Raw genomic sequence first — 27,130 nt, 5'->3', positions numbered from 1 at the left:
AGACGTAGATCTGCCTCACTAACATCCATGAGGTGAATCTCCACTTCAATCATACTATAAGATGCTCTGCTGAACGGGGATGAGGGGCCAGCGGAGACCACTGGGGCCCAGTCAACTCATGTTCAAGGAACCAGTTAAAGATGATGTTTGTGACACGGAGCATCATCCTGATGGAAGCAGCCATCAGAAGACGGTCCACCGTCATCAGAAAGGAATCCAGTTTTCATCCAAATCTGGTGCGAATTTTGATTGAATGTGGAAGAAGGAAAATGTTCTTCTATAACACACCTGCTGTGTCGGAGGTCCAAACTCTTTGGACTGATCCCTGTCCGTCCATCTTCATCCTGAAGCCTCAATGGGCTGAGCTGCTGCCATCCGATTGGCCAATTACCAAGCAACTGAGTGGCCATGGATTAGTATCTGTGGCTGAAATTTGTGTTTTATTCCTGTATTTGTCCTTTCATGCATCTATCTCCAGTTTCCTCCTCATTAATATGTTTTCTTTGATTTATTAATAAATGTTTCTTTTTTGTTTAAATTTAGATCTTTGATTTGCATCAAAACAATCCACATCTTAAAAATGCGATATGAATGAATCTTTGGTGCTAATAGGAGCTTCAGAGTGGTGCTGAGGAGAATGGCGCCATGGCGTTCTTCCCTCTGAGACATAAGCAGAGGCAGCCAATCGATGGAGGAACATCTGGGATGTTCTAGGAAGTGGTGACTTGGACTTTAAGTACAGTTAACAACGGTTCCCATCAACTCTTCTACAGCTTTTAGCGTTTAGCAGCCCAGCTGAGTCTGAACGCCGCTTAGAGCTTTTCCTCAGCATAAAAAAACTAAACATGCAGAAGCCGTCTAAGTCGCCTGCCTGCTAAATATTTTAGGAATTTCCTGAATCTTGATCAAACGAATCCCTGGTTTCATGCATTTTTTAGCACAATCTCATATTTCTATTTCCACGTCTGATTCTGATTTCTCTGTGATAAAATCAAAGCGTCTTCGGCAGCAGAGGACGGGTCTGTAGGAAGCGGACTGATGGGACACCTTTAGCCCCAATCACCCAGCAGATAAAACAAGCGCGCTGGATTTTATCTACCGCACCATCAAACGGATGATTAGATTATATCAAAGCCTGAGAAGGTTTGTTTTTGAACAGATGCCTAAATAAAGCTTAGAAAGATAAAAAGGTCAAAGGGTTACCCAGGTTACTAAAACTGATTCTTCCTGTTAACTAAACGCCAAATTAAAATGTTTTATTTTATAACCTTCATCCACTACGACAGGAGATGGCATAAAAACACAGAAGCTGCTGTTTCCTCACAGCATCAGACACAGATCACTACAGAACATCACTTTATCACCATGGTTCTCATCCCTACAGCTCCAACATGCAGGTTCTGACCCAGAATGGACCTAAATCCTCTGAAGTAGCTGAGTGGAGGCTCTCTGTAGAGGATAAACAGACGTTTCCCCTTTAAACTAAACTTTTCTCTCATCATTTGACACATTTAACTTCTGGATTTCCCTGCAGTGACTTTATTTGACCTTCATGACGGATTAATGATCAGCTTAGGCTGCCGATCCAGTTATGGTCGGAACGCCTCCCTCCCACACATAAGCACGATTCTCAGAGCGCAGCTCGGTCCAGATCGAATGACTTGAAGATGAGCAGAACTTAAAGGCCAGAAGACCCACTGTTTTTTGTTTTTTTTAAAGGATCACATAAAGTCAGATTTGAATAAACTGAATCCAACTTTTTTGATACAACAGGAGTTCAAACTTGAGGATTTATTTTTAGATTTGGCAAAAAAACATTGAGTTTAACCTTTTTATGTACAGGATGCTGTGAAATATTGCACTTTGTTTCATATCCTGCCCACACGACACATCCAGACTCTAACTAACCTTAAACCTAAGCTCTATTTTTTGTTAAATGGACCCAATTTAATCATATCATTTTCACCATGGGTGTCTGATGAAAATAGTGATGCTGCGGGCTCTAGCATCCCCTCCAGCTCCCCGAACCACCCGAGAACATCTCAGCAGCTCCTCCTTCCTCATAATAATCCACCATCATGTATTTTTTCATATTTCTAACAGATCCTGATGTTTGTCGCTGTATTTTTGGAGCATCGGCTGCGTCCTTTAAAGTTCCAGGCCGCACAAAGCAAACCATCAGTTATCTGATGCAGACAAATAAAAGTGAACTTTCTGTACATCTGCAGACCGTCCATCAGCTGATGAGTCAAAGTTGACCTCGCTGTTAAGCCTCTGCTGGAATGTAAACTAAGGTGTCTTGTTTCTTCCATCATGGCTTCCTCTGAGATCATAGCGATGGTTTAAAGTGCTCTGTAATCTCATTTTCTCCTCCGAGCTTTAATGTTCATTTTCCACTGCTTCCTCAGCACCCATTCATATTTGTTTCACCCTCTGTGATCAGAGGAGGGTCACAAACATACCCAGCGGCCTGGCCAACTGCGTGCTGAAGAAGTCAGGGTGGGAAATACTTTTATCATCTCGCGGTTTCTCGTTTACATTTGGATCCTGGTGAGTGGAGGACATTTTTACGTGCAGCTGCTGATCCCTTTGTAATTTTTTTTTTTTTTTTTTGGTTTCACATCAGGGTGTCACATTTTTGTCTTTTCTACAAGCTCCAGCACGTTTCAGCAAATATTTAACCCGTTTGTTGGCTTTTAGGAGGATTTCCATCCCCTGCAGTAAAACTAAAACCCTTTTTCTGATCAGAAACATTATACTTATGTGCGCAATCTCTTCATTTCAAATGTTTACGCTTGTTTTTTCTGCTAAAACTGAGTTTAAACTGAGCCTTTAGATTATTCCATCTGGTAATAAAGCATCTTTCTGTATAAAAGTTGTTCTTTAACCTAAATAAGAAGCTTTTAGCTCACTTTTATTTAATTCTTCTGAATGAGCGGTGCTTTCTCCTTCATGTAGATGACCTTCAGTGTTTCTGCTTTAGATGTAGCCCCACTAACTTATCCAAAGGTTTTCTAGTGCAGGCATCATCCTGCAGCCTGTAAGCTGCAGTGACAGCTCCACATTTGGAGGCTCACAATGCAAATTGAGTCATTACAGAGATCAGTGACTCCTTCACACAAAGCTCTTTTCTGCAGAATAATCTGGAAATGCAAAGTTTCCAGCAGCTTGTGGAGCAGACTCTGCAGCCCCTTATCGTTTCTGCACATCTTCCAGTCCCACTGCTCCACTTTTGACATGTTGCAGCTTGTTTTAGACATGAAGCTGAGCTTAAACCGAGCTTCTACAGAAACACAGCCCTATTTGGGACCTGCAGAGTCTATTTCTGCTTCTAGGGTGTAAAAGTTAACTTGTTATTAAACTATATTATTGTGATATAATTTAGTTGTTTATTTTTTAAATATTTCTGCTGGATATTGCAGCTTTCAGAGCTTTCAGCAGTGAGCAGAGTTAGTTGGAGGGTTTGGTCCCTGCAGGCTCTCACCTCTCCAGCCGTCCCCCCCACCGGCATCTTCTGCCAGGGATCTGCCAGCTGAGCCAGAGGCATCTTCTCCTCCTCTTCTTCTCCTCCTTTATTCCTGCTCTCCTTTCCTCTCCGCCGCCTCTGTAAACTCCAGCTTGTTCTCCCGCCGTTAAACGTCCCGACCCTGGCTCTTTCTCCTCTTCCTCTCGCCCTCTGCTCCGGTTCTGAGTCGGCTGGAGGCGAACCGAGCGGAGCCGAGCGAACGCGGGCTAATTCCGGCTGTGGTGTGGCGCAGAGACCGCCCCTTCCTGCTCCGGAGAGACAAACTGAAGAAGAAAAAAAGGAGGACGCCCTTTTCTCGGAAACTGCTCCACCTCTCTAATCTCCCTCTCTCTCTCTCTTACTTCCGTTCTTTCCCAATATGGCGGCCGGTGTCGCCTTACCTGTCCGTCAGGCGGCTGACGTCGGCGTGCGTGACGTCGGGGAGGCGTTACCTGAGCGGGGAGAGGTCGGCCCTGCTTTGAACTTCAGCATGAGTCATAATCACTGACCACACTGGAAAAAAACACAACATGGAGACTTTATTACTCACATTTCTGAATAAGAATTACAAACATGAACAAAGCGCAGCACAGGTGGGACCTAATTAAACATGGAAAGGTTACTTTGCTTCCATGAGCGGATTAAAAAAGGAAAAAATATATGATATATACGCAGAGTGTGATGGAAGCATTAGGGATTTAATGTAGATGTCTCTAATGATATTAAATAGATCAATATTAAACACATTACCCAAATGTTGATTATGCCAGGGGTCTTCAATGTTTTCCAGGCCAAGGATGGCGAGATGGAGCGCGGACCCCCCAATTATATATATTCTATCAAATTGTGTTCTATCAAACTGGTCCTATAGTCACTCTGTTATATAAGGAGTAATGTAACTAAAGTTATTTCTCCCTGGGATTATTAAAGTATTTCTGTTTCCTCCTTGATGGGACAGGTGTTGTGAATGAAACGGTGCCCAGCTTGAAAGAGCTCCTGTGTGTCGCTGAATGTGTGCATTGATGACTGAAAGACATCTTCTGCCTCCATTTATCTGTTTACTACAGTGTGTTCAATTCATGTTAATGTGGATTTAAAGAAATTTCAATTATTGGAAAAAAATGCAGGGGGAATATAAAAATAAGTAATCAAACAAAACGTTGGAGACCCCCCTGCTGTTCCTCCGTGGACCCCCTAGGGGTCGAGAACCCCCTGTTGAAGACCTCCAGATTATGTTGCAAGCAAAGAACATGTTTTGTGAATGAAAACTTGGGGGGGGAAACAACTTAGCAATAAAACTTTATACTAAAAAAAAAAGGTCAAAATCAAGTTTCAAATTGGTTTTAGTGTCAGCTGTATTCTTAGACTAGACACACAGAAATAAAATCTGCCCTGAATACACTTTCTCCGCTTCTGGTTTGCAGATTCTGTTGTGGTATTTGCACACTGTTTTTCAGTTTGCCATCTTTCCCCTTATTGTATATGTAACAATAAAGTTTCACCTTTAGCAATAGGTTTAAGCTGCACTTTCTGATTGTTTGAATTAACCTATGAAACATAATATTGTACTTTAGAAATGATTTCGTCTTCCTTATGAAATTTCCCCCTCTAGTCAAGCACACATATTTCCCATGATCAAATGTAGTGTTATAACAAAGACAGAAAGTTTGCTGCATTCTACGGAAGCCTTTTTTCCCTTTGCCTTCTCAAGATAACGACATAACTATCTCGTTATCACAGTTATACCATTAATTTATTTTCTTGAGATAACGAGATAATTATCTCATTATCAGGATAAAACAGTTATTGATTTCTTGAGATTAGGAGATAATTAACCTGTATGAGTAATGAATGAGGCTGATCAGCAGCCCTGGATTCCCAGTCCATCCATGCCTAGTAGTTGTGCAGTCGAGGATGATTGGATTGCATGGAATACAGTAGAAAAAAAATCTGTTTTTTTAATGAAAATCTTTAATCTGGATTCATTTTGGGGGTTTATGCATCTGATACCAGTTACAGGCGTAACACCTAGGCTTTTAGAAAACAGCCGCAGGCATAGGACGATTTGCTTATGAATCAGAAGTGGAAGAGAATCATCAAACCAGCAACGTTGTCTCGTTACCTAAAAGTTAAACACAGCATTATTTACAGAATTACACATAGGCTGCCATGATTTATACTTATAAATAATTTCCAGCTGTTGTGCTATTGAAGGATGTAATCGGTTTTAAAACCCATCATCTCGTTATCACGAAAAAATGTCTTTCATTATCTTTAGATAATTAGAAAATTAACTTGTTTTTTCGAGAAGACCTCGGTTAAAAAAAAGGATCAGAGGGACACGACCGATCTGGGCTTCAGTAGTGTTCTCAGATTTGAAATTCACATTTCACATTCCAAATTAATATTTTAAATTTTTCAGTTTTTTAAAAATTGAGTTTTACAAACAGTTTTTTATATATTTTTTTTATTGGGTTTTTCATATAAAACTCTCCTTACTATGGGGGTTTTTCACCGATGTGAGGAGCAAAGACGCATTTCTATTGCTCTGCATGGACGTTAACGTTTTTATTGGGCTTAAAATGAAGAGAATGTGATCTATAAAGAACTATTTGAAAAGGAAACTATTTATATAACATACCCTCAAAAGAGAAACTTGAAAAAAAAAACTACATTTCAAATATGTAAAAAAAAAAATTTAAGAAATTAAATTAAAAAAAGATATGAAAATAAATTAACAAAAATAAATTGAAAGAATAAAAATTTTAAGGAAATATTTTTGGGGTATGAATATTTTTCTGAGTTTAATTTCTGAGCTGCTGCTTGTTTTTTTTTTTTTTCAAATTTGCATTTCCAGTATGTGTTCCTTACTTATAATGGAGCAATATTGACTCCATATAGTGGCTACGGAGATCATACAAAACCAATATTTATACCTTTAATCATATTAAAGCCTAATGAATTGATAGAGTATATAATCTTAAATAAACTTGAAAAACAATCTACAAATAAGTAAAGATTTCTTAAATTAATTGTATTTATCCTTAATTTTAGAAGATAAATGAGATAGGTTGCCAATGGAAGCAGTATTTTTGCTCTTAAAATAAGATCATTAGATGATGCAGTATTGTTTTCTTATTTTAAATCTAAATTGTCTTGTTCTATTAGCAAAACCTCTCTTTTACCTCCTCAATTCAAGAAGAAATAAAATTATTTTAAGAAAAAAATTACTTATCTAGATTTTAATTTTTTCACGTATAAGACTTGAAAAAAAAATGGAAAAAAAAAATATTCGAATAGATTTACAGAAGGAGAGAGAAAATAAAACTTAAAACAAACTGCCATGTATTTCTAATAGAGCTGTTGATTAATTCAACAATCTAAAACAATCAAAAAGGTTTTCTATACTATAAAAAATATTGAAACTGTTGATGATGAAGCCATGATAACGAATAACCTAATGAAATATCATTGTATTTGTGAATTAGTAAACATTGTATGCTATTTTTGCATTGTAATACTTTTTTCCCCCTTTTTTATTAATAGTGGAAGATATAACTTTTACTTCCTTCTGATCCTTTCAGTCACGGTTTTGGTTTCATGAATGAGTTACGGTATGTTTAATTGAATGAAATACATAAATAAAGTATCGGCCTTCGAGAACTGACTTGATAGTAGTGCAGTAACAGCAGCTTTTCTTCACAGAATGCTGAATTAAAGAAAGTTAAGTGGAAGGAAAATATGTTTATAAATTCATGATAAATAGGGATTTGAAAGTGAAACCAGTTCAAGAATGTGTGAATCCATCATACTGCTCCTATGCTTTAAAGTCCTGTCAGTGAGATGTCGGAGAAAACGCCTGAGTTTTCTGTTTGACATAGAACTATGTTCTGCTTGTCAACGGGACAAAAGAATAGACTTTTTTTCTCAACAGAAAAGCATTTTGACCGTTTGGAAATATTTCCAGTCACAAAAAACCCAAACAGGGTGTGGTAATTGAGGAGCCCTGCCTATTAGGAATGCAGTTGGAGGGCTGTTTTCAGAGCTGTGACAACAAATGTTAGGCTACTACTGTCACCTAGACCTCAGATGGATTAGAAATTATTTTTTTAAACATCCATCCATCAATGTTCATTTACTGTACTGTGTCTGTAATGAATACCTGAGTGCTGATTACCTCATCAGTGCAGGGAAGCATGCAGGAGATCAGGCATGGCCTGGTTGCTTTACTAGCAGCCTTAAGGCCATCTTCAGTGTCTGCTTTGCTTTCGCTCATATTAATCTCTACAAATCAGAAATAAATGCTTGAGGATTCATTTTTCCTCCGCCCCAGTTTTCCATTAACATGTCTGGATGCAGCACTCTGGCAAACCCAAGCTTCAGTGACCTGTAGAGTTCAGTTTACCCCCTTTGTGCAGAATGTCAGTGACTGTCTGCTGGATGGATACACAGTGGACATGATCACCAAATATTTTAGCAGACAGCAGGAGAGGACTGTAATTTCATTTCCTAGAAATACCTGTGGTGAACAGACAGGCTGCAGCCTGTATATCTATAATGAAGGATTTCTAAAAACCAAAAATGTTCTTAGAAGTGCAGTTAAAATTCAACTTTAAAGCCAAAAAAATCTAAAAGATGTCAAAATTAGAAACACTTTTTATTGGGTTAATGCAATATTTGCAACTACATAGTAGTTCTTTGTGTTTTTCATGACTGGGAGTTATTCCAAAAAGCCCCATAAAACAGCTCCCTTTTATTTGTAGTGTGTAAAGGCTGAGGTTGTCCCTCTTAGTGCAAATATAGGCCACACCTTTTCTCCACAATAATCAGTATAGGTCACTCCATGTCACCTACCTTTCTTGGTAATGAGCTTTTCTAAGTGTCGACTGAAACAATAACCAATCAGCGGTCTCAACATGACTGCCTAGGTGCCTCAGTGTCAGCGTTTAACTTTCTGAAGCTGAATTTTAGATTTATATTAGCAGAAACTAAGAAAATCATATTAAAGAGAACATTTGAGATACACCAGACTATAAATGTTTTTGGCTAGTTGTCTAACTAATGAAATACACGTCAAGGGACTTAAAAACTGATTCTAAATTGTCCTCTTTTATCCAACAACTGCTTTGCCTAATATTGGATATTAGGCAAAGATTTATTCCCATGTCTTTCCATACTTCCCAGCAAATAATCCAGGTAATGCTTTATGAATAAGCTCCAATCATAAGATAATTATCACATTTATAAATCTATGGAAAAAAATGTTTGATTTGTTACCAAGTTTCTGAGATTTGCGCCAAATGTCAGATTAGTTCATCACAGCCCTACACTGACACCTGCTGGACAATGGTGGGATAACACAAATCCCAAGAAAATCCAAAGAAAACTTGACTTTATACTTGGTCTGATATTTAATATGGAGAGCCATTTCAGCCAAAATTAAATAAATAAATGGGTGAAATAAATAAAAAATGAGTAAAATAAATCAAAAAATGAAGAAAATGAGTGAAATAAATAAAAAAAAATTTAAATAAATAATTTAGCTTTTTCATTAAACCAATTTTTAATTTATTTTTCATATTATCAATTTCCCAATTTCTCTTTTTCATTTATCTATTTGTCATTTATCCCTTTACCCATTTTTCATTAATCTAAGTTTCATTTAACCACTTTTCAATTTCCCTTTTTCATTAAGCCAATTTTTTATTTATTTTTCAGATTATCTATTTCTCAATTTCTGTTTTATCTATTTTTTTTTTCATTTATCCCTTTATTTACCCATTTTTCATTAATCTTTTTTAATTTAAACATTTTTCAATTTCCTTTTTCCATTAACCCAATTTTCTATTTCCCAGTTTCATTAATCAATTTCTCATATATCCCTTTTTTACTTACCCATTTTCTTTTATCTATTTTTCATTTACCCATTTTTCATTAATCTTTTAATTTAACCACTGTTCAATTTCCTTTTTCCATTAACCCGATTTCCTATTTCCCGGTTTCATTAAACAATTTCTCATATATCCCTTTTTTATTTACCAATTTTTCTTTTATTTTTCATTTACCATTTGTTTGAAAAAAAAAATTATTTTCCCCATTTACCAATTTCCCTTATTCATTAACTATTTCCTTATTTATCACATTCTATTTTCCCCTCTTCGCTTCTGCTTTAATATGATAATGAGGGGCGGTGTCTTCAGGCTACAATGGCAGCCTATTGGTTGGTTAGAAGCAACTGCAGCGCTCAGTTCCTGTTCAGTAGCAGTCGAAGTTGAAGTTAAGACCTCATCAGTTGGTGACATTTGTTCATAGTTAAAAAATAAATACAACATGAACTTCCCAGGAAAACATCTCCATCTTTTATTTCAAATCTCAGTTAATCAGAGTAACGCTCATTAAAACTTTCTGTACAGGTTTAGTAACAGCAACCTGAGGTGCATGAAGAATGCATTTTATCTCAATATCAATGCATATTCCCTACGTTTGAACAAAAAAAAAAAAAAAAAAAGAGCTTCGATGTTATTTTTTATGTCTCCAAATGGGAGTTGGTCAGAAAGCAAATCTGAGAGGATTTGAAGCTTTAACTAACCTGAGCATCATCCAGTAGTTAAGAGATGTGGAATTCATTGAAAACACTAAAAACAATAATTTATTGACCTCATGAGGCTGTGAGCTGGATGGAAGGTCTTTGTATGGAACATAGACTCTTTAAATTCACTCATCTCAACTTGCTGCAGCTTTCCAGGCAGCAGGAATTAAACTCCCTTGACTCTCGAATCGTCGGCCACCACCATGCAGCAGATAACGGTTTGAAAGTAACAGCTGGCTGGTGATGCAACGTTTTCAATGTGTTCCTAAATCCTGCAGGATGAGGAAACCCAGATAGGTTTCATGGCTTTTAAAGTCTTCAGCAGGATTTAAGACGGTAAACAGGAAGCAACTCCAGGTTCATTTCTGGTTTACAGGAAGGTGCTTCAAAAATAAAAAACTGCAATTCTACCACACATTAAATAAATATTCCTATTAAATACAGCTGTAAATAAATACTGGCAGGTTTCAGGGACTACCAGAGGCCCGTTCCCATGCTGGAATCCAAGGCTGGCTGCTTTAGTTCTGGAAGGATTCTACTTCTGTAGATAGGAAGGGTGTTTCAGTCCCTCTGGTTTAACTGACAGACTTCAGTTTGGACCAAGGATTTGTCCCGCGGACTTCCAGCGGCGGGCTGTTGGAGAAGATGTGGTTACAGAGCTCCTCCAGCGGCGGCTCGGGGTCAGAGGTGGCAAACTGAGCCGACTCCTCCACCTCCTTTCTGATCTGGATGTCGATTTCCTGACAGAGAAGAGAGTTAAACCATGTCAAAGAACAGAAATGTAAGGGGTGACCCCCCCTCTTCAGTCGGGAGAAGAAGAAAAAAAACAGTCTTAAATGAGAAATAAAAGAGTTAATAGTCCAACTTTGTTTCAATGCTGGATTTCATAATTTCCTGATTTTATCAGCATAGCAACATCAGTCGGTTCCTATTTTGCTAGTTACAAAAACATGATGTTACACAATAACGGCCAAAAAAAAAGAAAAAGGGGGGGTTGGTTCACGAGCAAATCTAATGATGAGCCTCTCAAGTTCGACTGGTTTGTGGCCAAGGCAGGTTATCATGGAGGAGCAAAGCACTGAACACAGAGCATTGCATCCAACATGACAGATAATTATGTCATAAGCGGTTGGCGTGCACCAGAACGCAACCGCTTTAGGGGACATGCAAAACAGAGAACAGTCAGGTTTGGAATCATAGAGCGTTTATAGAAGGCAAGCAGACAGAAATGAACAATGACACAATTCTATAAAACAGAAAATCTTCAATACAAAAGGCATCAAGGACAGAGAGAAAAAAAAAAAGTTAACTATTGTTCCTCTTTGAGCTTATTAAAAAACAAACCACCCCACAGCCTTAATTGCTACATTCTCCAGATCTTTAAAACATTTTTCCAATTATTAACACGCTGCACAGGCTGGTCATGAAGGGAGGCTTTGTTTTCTAGCACACACTGGCTGTTTTTCAACTCTTCTTATTTTGACCCAGTCAAGAGTGGGACAGAGTTTCTAGAAGTGACACCCCCCCCCCCCCCCCCCCCTGCACAGATCAGGATCTGCTCATGCTGTAGAGTAGGAGCCTCTCCCTACATACTGCAGTCAGGATGTGTTTCCGTCTCAAATGTGAGCAAAATTATGTTGATATTCTGCTAATTTCAAAAATGCTAATTTTTGAGTAATGAAATAAAATTTGCATAACTATAAAAATAAATCTGAAAGAGAAAAGGCAGCAGTGGATGTAAACGCATGTTTCAGCCATAGCTCTGGTGCTTTCCGTCACAAACTGAATGTAAAAAATACAATATCTAAGGTCCAGTTGCAGATTAGAGACTCGTGTGATGCGAAATTAAAAAAAATTAATTCCATTGTAGTTTTTACAAAATATAATTTTGATGCGACAGATATTAAACCCAATAGAGTCTGGCTATAAGAAAACTGGCTCATACTGTACAGTCATGGCCAAAAGTTTATAGAATGATTCAAATGTTAATATTTACAAAGTCTACTGCTTCAGTTTTTATAACGGCAATTTGCATATACTCCAGAATGTTACAAAGAGTTATCAGAGTAACAGCTATTAATTGCATATCAATATTTCCCTAGAAAATGAACGTTATCCCCCAAAACACCTTTCAACGTCATTGCAGCCCTGCCTTAAAGGAGCAGCTAACATGGTTTCAGTGATTGCTCCATTAACACAGGTGTGGGTGGTGATGAGGACAGGGCTGGAGATCAATCTGTCAGGATTGAGTCAGAATGACGCCACTGGACACTTTAAAAGAGGCTGGTGCTTGGCATCATTGTTTCTCTTCTGTGAACCATGGTTATCTCTAAAGAAACATGTTCAGTCATCATTGCACAGCACAAAAATGGCCTAACAGGAAAGAGAATCACAGCCAGAAAGATTGCACCTCAGTCAGCAATCTATGGCATCATCAAGAACTTCAAGGAGAGGTTCCATTGTTGCCAAAACAATGCAAGAAAGACCAGCAAGCGGCAGGACTGTCTCTTAAGTGTTTCAGCAGCGGGATCGGGCTACCAGCAGTGCAGAGCTTGCTTAGGAATGGCAGCAGGCAGTTGTGAGTGCATCTGCAGGCACTGTGAGGTGGAGACTCTTGGAGCAAGGTCTGGTCTCAAGGAGGGCAGCAAAGAAGCCACTTCTCTGCAGGAAAAACATCAGGGACAGACTGATATTCTGCTAAAGGTACAGGTAGTGGACTGCTGAGGACTGGAATAAATTCATTTCTCTGATCAATCCCCTTTCCGACTGTTTGGGACATCTGGAAAACAGCTTGTTGGGAGAAGACGAGGTGAGCGCTACCACCAGTCTTGTCTCATGCCGACTGTAAAGCTTCCTGAAACCATTCATGTGTGGGGTTGCTTCTCAGCCAAGGGAGTCGGCTCTCTCACAGTCTTACCTAGAAACACAGCCATTGATAAAGAATGGTACCAGAATGTTCTCCGAGAGCAACTTCTCGCAACCGTCCAAGAGCAGTTTGGTGATGAACGCCTTTTCCAGCACGATGGAGCACCTTGCCATAAAGCAAAGGTGATATCTAACTGGCTCAGGGAACAAAACAGAGATTTTCCCCTGATCTTAATCCCATTAAAAACTTGTGGTCAATCATCAAGAGACGGGTGGACAAACGAAAACCTAGGAATTCTGACAAAATGCAAGCATTGATTGTGCAAGAATAGACTGCTATCAGTCAGGATTTGGTCCAGAAGTTGATTGAGAGAATGCCAGGGAGAAGAGGGGTCAACACTGCCAATATTGACTTGCTGCATTAACTCATTCTGTCAAAAGCTTTTATTACTCATAATATGAATTGCAATTGTATTTCTGTATGGGATGACAACATCTGACATACACACATGGAAACCAGAGGGCAGCAGATCATGTGAAAATATAATATTTGTGTCATTCTCAATACTTTTGGCCATAACTGTAGGAACTGTAGAGCATGGAGGTGGAGGAATATTGCTACTGGGATACTAGACCATAAACCATGAGTCCAAAGCTTGGTCTAATCAAGTCAATGATCCCAAACACAGGAGCAGATCTACAGCAGAACGGCTGATTCAGGTTCTGCATCTGAGCAGCGTTCAGAGACGCCATGGTTGGACTTTCAAACAGAACAGAGTAGGCTGCAAAGGGTAGGCTCCACTTCCTCCAGAGGAACCAGGCTTAGAACCACCCTCACCTTAAACTCCTCCACAGACGCCATGTTGGCGCCGAGCATGCGCTCCTTCAGCATGGAGATGGGGTCGCTCTTACTGCGGACCTCCTGGATCTCCTCCCGGGTGCGGTAGCTGCAGAACGTCACATGACCACAAGATTCAGGTAAAGATGTGGAGGAGAACGCCACCTGAGTCAGGATTTCCTCATCTCCTGAAGGAGATACACAGACCTCACACCGGGGTCACTCATGCTGTGTCCATGGTAACGATACGTCTGGAGCTCCATTATGATTGGTCCCTGCAAAACACAGGAGGTCATTCTGTCACAACCTGAAAGACTGACAGGGTTGGATTCAGGCCCTTTTTAGAGCCAGACACCAAGCAGTAGAACTCAGGTCTGCACCCTATGGTTCCAGGGCCACATGTGGCTCTTTAAACAGCTCGTCATCACTTGGGCTAAAACGATGAAGAGTCGGCTAATTGTTTTAAACAACAGACAAACTGGCCAATAAAATGTTTTAGCATTTCTATTTGCACTGGATTTCCTAAAACAAATTAAAGCAAACATTCCCCGCTTAAAGATTAAACAAATGCATGTAAACATGATTTTCCAGATATATCAGCAGCCTGTCGTAGATGCGTTTATTTTGTAAGCAGTGTAATGCAAGCAGCTTTAATTGAGTTTTATAAGCCAAGAGGGAACCTATTTTTTTCTGCCCCAATTCTAAAAAAAAAAAAAATTGACTTTAACTATAGCAATTATAATAGAAATATACAAATATTATCTTCTTAAAAGGGGGGGAAATGTGTTTTTTAAACATAATTTTGCAAAATATAAAACCAACCCCTAATAAATACTTTGATATGTTGATATACGTTTAATCTCATTTTTATTTTTTCCTTAATTTTAAAACCTGAAAGTTGAAATGGTGCAGTGGTTGTTTAAAAGAAAAAGGACAACTCCTGTGGCAGATATTCGTTAAATATAAGGAAATTCTCCTGCAATGTTTTGCAGCTATAAACCAGTTTTATTAGCTGGACTGAAGTTAAAAATGTCTCTTTTGGTTGTAAAGGTTGCAGAGCCCTGGGTTAGAAGAACAGAAGGTAAAGAAATGGGACATCACAGGTCAGAGGGGGAAGTTTTCACCTTTCCAGCTCTGCAGTGATCTGCTGCAAACTTTGTTGCCTCTCTGACACACAGCACGTCCATCCCGTCCACCTGCAGAGAAAACATACCCGTTACTGCATCAGCAGACCAAGAAGCTTTCATTTCTATTCCACTGAGACTGTGTGCAGTATCATACATGAGCATCAGACAGCTGTATGCATGCTCACACCTGCAACTGCCAGGACGCGCCTCATCAGCAGCGTCCTGTTATAGTCTAGGTCCGTGGAGGGCTGGCGGCTGGGGCGTACAGCCGACGCAGCAGCCGCCGCCCGGGACCACCCAGATACCATCTGATTGGTGGGTTTGTGTCTCACTCTGAGGCCTGGGATGAAGTCTCCTCTCTTGTAGTAGTCGGTGCTGGCTGAGGCCCTCTCCACCGAGGTCCCCATGCCGTACTTGTTGTTCTCACAGATGAAAACGCACGGCAGCTTCCACAGAGCGGCCATGTTGAACGTCTCAAAGAGCTGACCCTGATGGGAGACGGCAGGTTATCTCTGATTCAGTTACCCTGAATCAGCCTTTGTTTATTTTGACTTTAAAAATGGTGCATATTCATGTTTTGACAAAGGAGTAACTCATTCTGGTTTTGCATCCAGAGTTTTTCTAAAATATGAAAGCATCTTGCTGATGCATTATTTTTAATTTCTGTGTTTTACTCTTTGTTAGTTAGTAAACAAAGCCGTTTTTGTATATTTCCAACAACAACTACTGTGCAGGGGGTAAACTAGGAAGTACTGGGACTAGAGTTAATTAAAATTTGAATCCAGGAGGGCTAAGATTCAAACATGCTGGGAATACAGTAGTAATGCCTTTAATTTGCAAACATTCCAGTGAAAAGCTTTAAGCCTATGACTTTTAAACCCCAATTCAAGGTCTTAGTGGGTGCTTTCATTGAGTGAGTTTCATTGAAAGTAGAAATCGCACAATCCGAGTTGTATTTTCCTTGATCCCTGCAGGCCTGTGTTGCGCTCGTCATCGGATCGGTCTGATAATGATGAAATGAGAAGGTGAAAAGCTGACCGAGCTTCATCGTTGCTCCAGACGTAAATGTGCCCGCCCCCCTGAACACCAGGATTCACTACAACTTAGAGTTGCTCTAGCTCTTGCTAACATGAGGTACTGCTGGATGGTCAGGCTCCATTAATTAGCTGCCTGGATTTATCTGACCCCAACAGCAAGATTGCTCTGTCTACATGGAAATGCAGCCAGCATAAGCAAATCCTTTTATGCATCATCAGCGCTCCTAGCCGCCATCTTTATGAACTGACAGGCTGTCATGGTAGTGGGTTGTCAGGGCACATTGTTTGGACGGGTTTGCCACAGATGCGCTTTGACCTTTGTGCACCAATTGTTTTCAGATATCTCACGGTTTAAATCATGGATTCAGAAAAACCAAATAAGTTAACGTTAATGTGACCTTTATTCCATTGAAGCTGAAGCCCTCACCTGATTGGCTGCTCCATCTCCATACAGCGTGACACAGATCTGATTGTTGCCTTGGTACTGACAGGCCAGAGCGATACCGGCTCCCAGCGGCACCTGGACAGTTCACAACTCCATTGTTTATACAAGTAACGTAAACCAGAGTGCAGTTTGCTGTTAATGATAAAAATAAAACACCAGAAACTGATATTCTGAAAGAGCTTTGGTGGATACCTGTGCGCCCACGATGCCGTTCCCCCCATAGAAGTGAGGGGCGTACATGTGCATGGAGCCGCCCTTCCCTTTGGCCACGCCCCCTTTGCGACCTGAGGAGAGCAGAGATGTGACTTTGCCTCGGCCATGTTGACCATCAGGAGCGGCGCGGCTCACCTGTGAGCTCAGCCAGGATCTCTTTGACGGAGACGCCGCGGGTGTAGGTGTAACCATGAGCTCGGTAAGCTGTGATCAGATGATCCGAGGGGTTGATGGCCGCCTCGATGCCGGCAGCACACGCCTCCTGTGTTTGGACAAAATACAATAAAAATGGCTTCCCACATGATGTGATTTTTTACTCTGGCATTGTAAAGTAAAATAAATTAGATCTTTATGATAGTTAAAAATGTCAAAAGAAAATGAACAAATAAATAAATTAGATCTACATGTTTTTGTGATATCCAACATTATTCTGGTGAAGACGGGATCAGCCTGTCAGACGACACGTTTGAGTCCAGCATGCTTAGGGAACCGTGCCATGATCCATTATTCACTAGATTAGTTTCAATTAACTAACTGAAAAAAAATATATAGTAAAATAAAAAAAAATATATGCTTTGATGAGTTGCTTATTCAGTCGCATCATAATTATATTTAGCATAACTGTAATGGAAACGTTATCAGCAGCTGGAGCTCAGGGCCTTTTTAAGTAGTTAGTGGATGATAGTGCTGCATATTTGGATTATTTTAACATTTAGTTCACCACAATGAGCACTACAGCCATGGCTGAAATCTAGATACATCTCATGCGTTTACATCCACTGCTGCCATTTTGTTTTAATGGGTGAAAATGCGTATTCAGGTGCAATTTCAACTGGATTTCTTATTAAATTGGAAATACCACAAAAATCAGTAGAACATCCAGAGCTTTGCTCACATTTCTACTGGAACAGCAGCTACCAGCTGTGTCTTTAAACCAAGGCCAAAGCATCACCCATCCACCACCGTGCTGCTGACCCAGTCTGTCCAGAAAAGGCGTCCCTGAAATCTCTGGCTTCATGATAAAGCCCCTCAAATCGTAGCGTTTAACCTTCTCTACATACATTCGCTGCTCTTTTGAGTTAAAGTCAGAGTATACCAGTAGATGTCGGATACATTTTCCCCATTTCTGACTGATATTTATTACAGTATAAATAGTTTCTCAAATGCTTTTCAACCTCTCTCAGAAGGTTATAGTTAATATGTTTCCTCCTGAGTGAAGCAGGAGAGGTTTTCCTGACCGTACCTGTCCATCGTAGAGGTGACAGAAGCCTCGGATGATCTTCTGCTTGTATAGCTGATCGGCTTTCAGCTCCATGCGTCTCACCATCTGCATGGTGCGGTAATACTGCAGGCCTTGCTCCCTCGTCAGCTCCGCCTTCTCTGGAGGCCCTGCCTCCAGACTGTGCAGGTCACATTTCTACAGGAGAGAAATGGGCAGAGTTAGACTTTCCTACTTTTAAATAGGTTTAATTTTCCCTTTATTGGTTCAAACATCATACAATCCACACCTCCATGTTTAGTTTGCGTCAGGAGAGGCTGATGAGGACATTTGGTTTCTGCTTACCTTGATGTCAAACGTCGCCTGTGGAGTGAAGTCGGATAAGGAGCGGGAGACGACGACCCTGGCGCCCTGAAAACAGAGCGGTCCTGATTAACTGGAGCGCCGCTTCCATCAGAGGACAGAATCACAGACCTGCTGTGAGCAGAAACAGGGCTGCCTTCCTGGGACAGACGGGGTGTGGGGGTTGGAGGGGGGCAGGGTTGGGTCTGTCTGTTTATTCTGTAGCTACAAAAAATATGTACGGTTAACAACAAGGCGGGAAAACCGCATTAATGAAACAGCTTTCAGTTTAGTTTACCCAGAAAATATACCTCAAATATGCCCCCCCTCCCCACTCAAATCAACACTTTATCAACTTTGTAATGAACACTAACATGAATATATACAGAAATTCTGTTGATAACTAATGACTGGGATGTCCTCTGTAATATAAAATACAATTAAATCTATTTCTTTAAACACAGAGGTACCATCTGGCTGTGGTTACATTTAAAAGGAGAATAGACCTGCTTAGTTTGCCATTTCTTCTTTAAACCCGAAATCAAATCATTTTTTATCCTAGAGATCTTGTATCTGTCATTTCTAGGATCACTGGAAAACTCATTAAAAGGAAAGATGAGTAGAAATTTCTTAAAGTAGGAGGTACATTTACCCTTAATTTGGCAGCTAAATAAGACCATAGAAAGCAAATAATAAAAGTTTTTCTTTTTATTCATTTAAGAAGGCAGGTTTCGCCTGTGCTCAGCTAAATACACAAACAAATACTGAGCTCCAGCATTTATAAACATGTCCCCAGATGCAGCTCTCCCTCATCCTTTAAACAGGTCAGATACATCCGAATATATACAGGCTACCAGGTTATAAACACGTCCAGGTGATTAAACACCACAGGCATTTAGCAACTCCATTAGATCATGTTTTATCCACCTAATCCACCCCAACGGTGAAACTCCTGTTTATACAAAAATAAAACAGGATTATTTTATTGTTTCAAATCAGAAAAGGCTATAAACTTTTAAGAAAAAAGTAAACCAACTTTTATAATCCAAACTTGTCATTAGGACATCTGTTTGCAGGGATAAGACAAACCATCTCCTCCATGTAGCTTTACTTATATTTCATGATAAAGTTCTCTTTTCATGTAAAGTTAATTTACTTTTTGTTGCTCATTCAGCATTAATCAGTTTCAAAACTTTAGACAGATGTAACTCACTTCGGTCCATTTAGGTTTTCTAAGATTATTCTATAAACATTATTCCTCGGGTCATGGTTGAACAGAATTGCAGCCCCACTTAAAGAAAATAAACATTCTAAAGAATTAATGCTTTCAGAAAGCTTGACAGAGACCAGCTTGGTTATTTCCCCCCAGTTTTAATAATTAATAAATGGTTTTCAGCAGCAGAGTCATGCAGAAGCTCTGGTTAGGTTCCCCAACCCAGTTAGTGAGCAGCCAGATACCACAGGAGGATCTTACTGGTCCGTCTGGCCGGCCCGTCTGGGTGCTAACTAAGTGTGCAGCGCTGGCTGGTGGTGGTTTAGGTGGGAGCCGCCGGGCCGGGGGGGCTGCTGGCGCCGCCGCCTGTGGGGACGTTAGATTGACGTACTCTGACAGGTCAACCAGCAGCTGGGGAGCACAGGAGCCAACCAATGAGAGCTGAGCACAGCCAGCGGAGCGCTAACTGAGGCTATGGGTGAGGAGAGACACGACAGCTGGAGGCTAAAACCATGAGGAACGGCATCTACATGCTGCTCATCGCTCACAAACAGCACAACTTTACATGGAGGCCATCTTTTTATCCTCCAAAGATTTCCCAACCTCACGCTCAATCTGATTACTTCAGATCTAAAACAAATAAACTAAACAGAAATCAACTTGGTACTCCAAATATTATAAAACCTTAACAGCAACAATATCAGTTTCTATTAAGAAGACACATCAGTGGTGATATCTGCCAATTTTCTCTTTTCCTTCTAGCCCCATGAACTTTGACCTTTTGAGCTGCTAAGGGATGTAGGCGTTTGATGTTTAGGCCACAGATATTTGAAGCAACAGCCTTTAGAACTACCAATCAATCCTAAACTCCATATATTACATTTACGTTGCTTTAAAAGTGATATTGAGTATTAAAGATGAAATAAAACTAAATGTATTGTGAGGTTGGCCTTTAATCAGAGCTATTTGAGCTTTTTCTTCTTTTTGAGCCATAAACGGGTCGCTTCTGAATGAATCTAAACTGTACTGGATTCATTTCATTTCAATATTTTCAGTTAAAGTAAAAACTTTTCACTTTTACAATTGAAAGAAAAGTCAACCGTAACTAGGACTATTTACTTGGTAATTTTTACCCTCCCATCAAAATAAACTACAGATTCAAAACAAGTTTGTTGATCAATAAATGAGGTTTTTGGCACTAAAAGATTAGAAGCAGTTTTAGTCATTTAAGTGGGAGCTGAAGCATTTGGTTTGCAGCCAGACTAAGTTAAAACACTCTTTACTACGGTAAATGTTGTGCTGATGTGAACTGCTGACACCAAACCTGAAATACAGACAGGGAGGGAAATCTAGGGTTTATCAGGATGCAAAAGGATAAAACACTTCAGGTAAACCTGGTCGCTGCAGAGGAGGGAGGAAGGACCAAACACCAGCTGCTGCTTACCTCCGACACCGTTTGGGCTCCCTAGAGTGGAGGAGCGGGGCGAGGGGGGTGGAGGAAAGGAGGGAGAGAAGCGACAAATAAATAATGGGGGACGTTTAATTTATGAAGAATGGAGGCGGCAGAGCAGGAAGCAGGAGAGAAAAAGCTGGCAGAAAAAAAAACATGGATCCTACAATCCGACTGAGTTTGTTTGGTTCGATCAGGGAGCTGCAACACTTACAGTTCAGACAGCCAGTTCAAAAACCCTTTAGAGGCAAAAAAAAAAATTTAAGGAACCAGCCTTTTATTACTAGCATTCAGATTTAAACAAAAACTTGTATAACTTTTGCAAAAACAAAATGGATCCTGAGTTTATGATGCCAGGTGAAGTAAAACGATCACAGAATCTTCTGGTATCTTTCTGCTGTGGAAGCTGAATGCTAATATTCCCATTAAGGAAAACTGCCGGACCAGTATTTCTTTTTTGTTAAATCTGTATTTAGAAACTTTTGTTCTTATCCATTTTAAGCAATATTATAAAGAGCTGTTGTAGAAGTTCCAAAGACTTAGACAGCTTTTATTGTCATACACAGAGTGTATTCAAATGACATTTCCTTTTGCACAGCTCTCATGACATTTCCATTTCTTAAATTGCAACAGAACAGCTGCAGGTGGCAGATCCCCAGCTAAGATGGAATCATAAACACATCTGGATTAAAGAGAATTGATGCTGGATTTATGGTCGGTGTCTGTAGGAACATGCAGTCACTGAACGCACCACAGTATAAAACTTTCAGTGTTGCGTTGAGGTTTCACTACTGATATAGAAATGCTGATACCCAGAGACAAGATTTAAAATGTTACTTTATTTCCAAACAATCAGCCTAAATTTTTTTATAAACATTAAAAACCTAAAAGTGCTTTTTTATTAATAGTTTCCCAGTGTTTTTTTACAAGTTTTTGGTTGCGGTTTTATTTATTTTTTAAACCTAGTTCTATAGTTTGGATCAATAAAGTTTCTTCATGCATAAAGAACCCAAACTTTTCTTAGAACTTGATCCTTGGGCTCTGTTGAAAGCAGTCAGCAGGTTGGAACCAACAATTCCCAGAAGTGACAAATTCTACGAACATCTCACAAGGTTTTAATTTAAAGTATTTCCAATTAGATTTACAGGGTGCTGGTAGTTTCCTCCAGTGCCACTCCACCCCTCCCCCACGTGTTGCTGCACAATGCTGATCAGTCCCCTAAAAAGGAGAGATCCCTTCATTTGCCCTCTATTTTCCTGAAAAGTTTGCCTTTTTTATGTTTCAGGTTTAAACAACAATGACTGATCTATAATAAAAGAGACAGAATGATGTTAACTGGAAATAAATCCCAGCTGGTTTCATTGATAAATAAAACTCTCTCTAACTCCTCAGAAAGTCCCGCTCCTTTGAGCAAAAGTTAATCCAATCAACTAAAGGTTTTGCAGCCTGGATCCAACAATCTGAATTTCCCTTCATGCTTAAACTGAATTTATTAGGAAACAATATTTAATTAGCCAAGTTGTAAAGAATTAGATGTGACTTGGTTAATGATAATACTCAAGAGCTTCTTTGTCAGTATAAACCGGTGTTATGCCCAAAAGTGCATGCCTGCCGAAATATGCATCCCCAGTCGCGGGAGCGCGCCTCGCTCTGTTGAACTGCATATCGACGAGGAAAACGGATTAAAATATGTTCAATGGAGCTTAGGTTCTTATATTAATGATATAAAAACGTTTAAAAATACCTCTCGTGGGAAAAAAGTTGTGGTTATTTGGCAGATTAATTTACAAAAGTATGGATTTTTTGAACAACATTAAATCCAAAGATTTTGACCATGGTACGGCTGATTTATTTGTTGTGGTCTCTTGCTATTTACACACAACACTAAACCGTGATAGCCGAAGTGAGTTTTGAGTTTGCAAAGCTTTTTCTTAAGTGGAAAATCAAACGCGCACCTACAAAGCACAGCGTTCACAGACCAGTGAGATGCGTTCGCTGCGCGTCAGAAAGCTATGGTGCATTCAGGAGCATTAGAACATTTTAAACTTACAAGAATGAGGCATAAAACAGAACTGTATTTTTACTGAACTGTATTGTATTTTTTTTTTTTGTTTATGCACATCTGCTAGCTTTTTATTCTAAAAAATCTATAATATTACAGCAGCAATTTATCAATGTTTTTCAAAATCCTGTTTAAAAGCTCCAAATGGGGCTTCAGATCATATGAAGCAACAATTGCACTGTCATTGTTTTACAGGGCAGTATTTGCATTTGCTGATCCTTGTACTTAATTACTGATGAATATACAGGAATACAGATGTACAAGTGTCAACTCCTCTGAGATAGCAGGGGATGGAATTTTTGGCAAGGACCTGCCAAAAAATGCATCCCCCTTGTTTTTAACTTAAAGATTGTCCCACACACATGAAATTCACACTGGTAGCTCAGCACACATGTGGAAGCAGGTAGAAATTGAAACATCAGCTACAAATCTATATTTCTGGAAAAAAGCAGGGGATGCAATTTTTGGTAAAGACCTGCCAAAAAATGCATCCCCCTTGTTTTTAACCTAAGGACCTGCCAAAAAATGCATCCCCCTTGTTTTTAACTTAAAGATTGTCCCACACACATGAAATTCACACTGGTAGCTCAGCACACATGTGGAAGCAGGTAGAAATTGAAACATCAGCTACAAATCTATATTTCTGGAAAAAAGCAGGGGATGCAATTTTTGGCAAGGACCTGCCAAAAAATGCATCCCCCTTGTTTTTAACCTAAGGACCTGCCAAAAAATGCATCCCGCTTGTTTTTAACTTAAAGATTGTCCCACACACATGAAATTCACACTGGTAGCTCAGCACACACATGGAAGCAGGTAGAAATTGAAACATCAGCTACAAGTGTATATTTCTGAATAAAAGCAGGGGATGCAATTTTTGGCAAGGACCTGCCAAAAAATGCATCCCCCTTGTTTTTAACCCAAAGATTGTCCCACACACATGAAATTCACACTGGTAGCTCAGCACACATGTGGAAGCAGGTAGAAATTGAAACATTAGCTACAAATCTATATTTCTGGAAAAAAGCAGGGGATGCAATTTTTGGCAGGTCCTTAGGTTAAAAACAAGGGGGATGCTATTTTTTGGCAGGTCCTTGCCAAAAATTGCATCCCCTGCTTTTTTCCAGAAATATAGATTTGTAGCTGATGTTTCAATTTCTACCTGCTTCCACGTGTGTGCTGAGCTACCAATGTGAATTTCATGTGTGTGGGACAATTTTTAACTTAAAAACAAGGGGGATGCATTTTTTGGCAGGTCCTTGCCAAAAATTGCATCCCCTGCTTTTTTTCAGAAATATAGATTTGTAGCTGATGTTTCAATTTCTACCTGCTTCCACATGTGTGCTGAGCTACCAGTGTGAATTTCATGTGTGTGGGACAATCTTTAAGTTAAAAACAAGGGGGATGCATTTTTTGGCAGGTCCTTAGGTTAAAAACAAGGGGGATGCATTTTTTGGCAGGTCTTTGCCAAATATTGCATCCCCTGCTTTTTTCCAGAAATATACACTTGTAGCTGATGTGACAAATTCTACCTGCTTCCACATGTGTGCTGAGCTACCAGTGTGAATTTCATGTGTGTGGGACAATTTTTAAGTTAAAAACAAGGGGGATGCATTTTTTGGCAGGTCCTTGCCAAAAATTCCATCCCCTGCTATCTCAGAGGAGTTGACACTTGTACATCTGTATTCCTGTATATTCATCAGTAATTAAGTACAAGGATCAGCAAATGCAAATACTGCCCTGTAAAACAATGACAGTGCAATTGTTGCTTCATATGATCTGAAGCCCCATTTGGAGCTTTTAAACAGGATTTTGAAAAACATTGATAAATTGCTGCTGTAATATTATAGATTTTTTAGAATAAAAAGCTAGCAGATGTGCATAAACAAACAAAAAAAAATACAATACAGTTCAGTAAAAATACAGTTCTGTTTTATGCCTCATTCTTGTAAGTTTAAAATGTTCCAATGCTCCTGAATGCACCATAGCTGAATGACGCGCAGCGAACGCATCTCACTGGTTTGTGAACGCTGTGCTTTGTAGGTGCGCGTTTGATTTTCCACTTAAGAGAAAGCTTTGCAAACTCAAAACTCACTTCGGCTATCACGGTTTAGTGTTGTGTGTAAATAGCAAGAGACCACAACAAATAAATCAGCCGTACCATGGTCAAAATCTTTGGATTTAATGTTGTTCAAAAAAATCCGTACTTTTGTAAATTAATCTGCGAAATAACCACAAGTTTTTTTTCCCACGAGAGGTATTTTTAAACGTTTTTATATCGTTAATATAAGAACCTAAGCTCCATTGAACATATTTTAATCCGTTTTCCTCGTCGATATGCAGTTCAACAGAGCGAGGCGCGCTCCCGCGACTGGGGATGCATATTTCGGCAGGCATGCACTTTTGGGCATAACACCGGTGCTGATAGGTTCAGGTAAACCCTTATTAAACAGAAAATAATTCACATTACAGACAAAAATAAAAACTTAAATCAGACCAAAGAACCTCTAAATATACCCTAAAATTAAATAATTAACACACGTGTTGAGAGAATGTTATCCAAACAGAAATAAGGTTACATAACTACAGGAAAAACAGACAATTAGCTGCTGCTGCTGCTAAAAGGTTAGCTAACTGCTAGCATGAACCGGTTCCGTCCAGAACCTCTGAGTTCGGATCGACCCACTCACCGCATTTTTCCCGGTGATCCTGCACAGTGCGTTAGAAATGATCGCCAACATGGTTTTCATGCTACTGAAGGGCACAGTGACTGCTGAGAGGATTAATGACGGCTGCTAGCCGCTGAGGTCCGTCCGCTGCTTGTGTCCCTACGGAAAATGCTGCTTTTAAATAAGAGTTCCGTGTCGCGCACAAAACAAAAAAAAAGAAAAGGAAAAAGGTTCTCAGTGTGTTGATTGATTTACTTTATTGATCTCACAGTGGAGAAATAAATTATAATTGAATTACATCAGCTAAAATAGTTTTTTTAAGCAGGATTATTATACAGGGTATTTACATGGGTATTTATATAGATGGATATTTATATATGTACTTATTGCACAGGGTATTAAATAATAAACTAGCCATTGTAGTGTGGCATTGTAGAGTGTGGTAGTATTAAAAATCTACTTCTCAAAATTAAATACAACGAATGACTAAAACAAGACTTTCTCAATCAGAGGTTTAAACTAGGTCAGAGATAATTAGCAGAACCAATGTGTCATTATTCAAAGCATGGATAAATATGTTTATCAGTCTGCTGAGAAATCAAATGATACAACATTATATATAAAACTTTTAAAAAAAGATTCCAACTTTTATCATTTTATAATTTCACTCTTATTTTCTTAAATGGTAAACATTTGTGTTTACAAAAATAAGCATAGAACAAGAAGCAGAACATATAATGAGGTATATCAGGGGGCTGGGTATCTACTTTTAGACATTCAAGGGAGAAAAAAATTACCTTAATCAAAATAATTTTATTGATTTTAAAGAACTCATATCCATTTATATTTTTTTCTTTGTACTTTTGTAAATCATGAATAGATATAACTGAAATTCTTAAACCACTGTTGGAAATAAAATATAAGGATGATGAGAACTTCCATTTATGAATAAGAAATGTGCAGAAAAATATTAGATTTGTTGTCAGTATCCTATATTTAATCATGTTAGTAGGGTCAATCCTGTGCATTTTGTAATCAACGGTTTCTCATGAAATATCCACATTTGCCTCCACTGTTGATCCAGGGCAGAGGTCCTACAGTAGAAACAGCTGGAGGTATGCTCATCACATCTGGCTGGGAAAAGGCACGATTTTTTTGTCATTTCTACAGAATGACAAAAAACATTATATATAATATCTATTATTTATAATATGTATAATATAATATATAATAAAAATGCATTATGTTTATTGGTGATTTTTTATGATTGAATTAAACGAAACTTGATTGATTAGACTATTACCAGAGACCATTGTCACACATCTATTTGCTATATCTCCTTACTGCTCATCAAGTTATCAGACTCTACCTCAAGAACTCAGATGAACTCAATAAAGCGGCTTTCTGTTTAAAAATAAAAAAGAATCACAAAAACAAGCTGCAGCAACGATAATATCAGCTACGATTAACACAGATCGACTTTCAACAACAACACTATCTCTAAATAGTTAATATTTCATTCATTAAACTTTTACACTCTTTAGGAGGACAGCAAGGTT

At 39.1% G+C, this 27,130-nt stretch overlaps 2 protein-coding genes across 4 annotated transcripts in view; both read right to left on the bottom strand.

The window, feature by feature from the left end:
- rps6ka3b (ribosomal protein S6 kinase, polypeptide 3b) overlaps positions 1-3,867 on the bottom strand; it is a 100,640-nt gene extending 96,773 nt beyond the window's left edge. Inside the window, exon 1 of the mRNA XM_038304439.1 lies at positions 3,485-3,867. Within this exon, the coding sequence (XP_038160367.1) occupies positions 3,485-3,547 (63 nt within the window). The 5' untranslated portion in view covers positions 3,548-3,867. The remainder of the gene's footprint in view (positions 1-3,484) is intronic.
- A 6,181-nt stretch (positions 3,868-10,048) lies between these two features.
- Positions 10,049-25,749, bottom strand: LOC119796075 (pyruvate dehydrogenase E1 component subunit alpha, mitochondrial-like). Of its 3 annotated transcripts, XM_038304434.1 has the most exons (13): positions 25,593-25,747; positions 20,838-20,858; positions 19,655-19,804; positions 18,184-18,249; positions 17,863-18,036; positions 16,755-16,881; positions 16,599-16,690; positions 16,389-16,481; positions 15,257-15,412; positions 14,922-14,993; positions 14,005-14,072; positions 13,798-13,906; positions 10,049-10,834 (listed from the first exon to the last, which is right to left on the bottom strand). In XM_038304434.1, exons 1-13 carry the CDS (start codon positions 25,650-25,652, stop codon positions 10,670-10,672), a joined length of 1,353 nt encoding a protein of 450 aa, XP_038160362.1. In that variant the 5' UTR covers positions 25,653-25,747; the 3' UTR covers positions 10,049-10,669. The 3 variants fall into 3 exon arrangements, with proteins under 3 accessions (XP_038160362.1, XP_038160363.1, XP_038160364.1); XM_038304435.1 differs by lacking the exon at positions 19,655-19,804 and having other exon boundaries at positions 25,593-25,746; XM_038304436.1 differs by lacking the exons at positions 19,655-19,804; positions 20,838-20,858 and having other exon boundaries at positions 25,593-25,749.
- Positions 25,750-27,130: the final 1,381 nt, after the last annotated feature.

The sequence above is a fragment of the Cyprinodon tularosa genome, unplaced genomic scaffold (assembly GCF_016077235.1).
Source record: "Cyprinodon tularosa strain WSP-4 unplaced genomic scaffold, ASM1607723v1 ctg533, whole genome shotgun sequence".
Lineage (NCBI taxonomy): Eukaryota > Metazoa > Chordata > Actinopteri > Cyprinodontiformes > Cyprinodontidae > Cyprinodon > Cyprinodon tularosa.
This window is presented reverse-complemented; position numbering and strand designations above follow the sequence as displayed.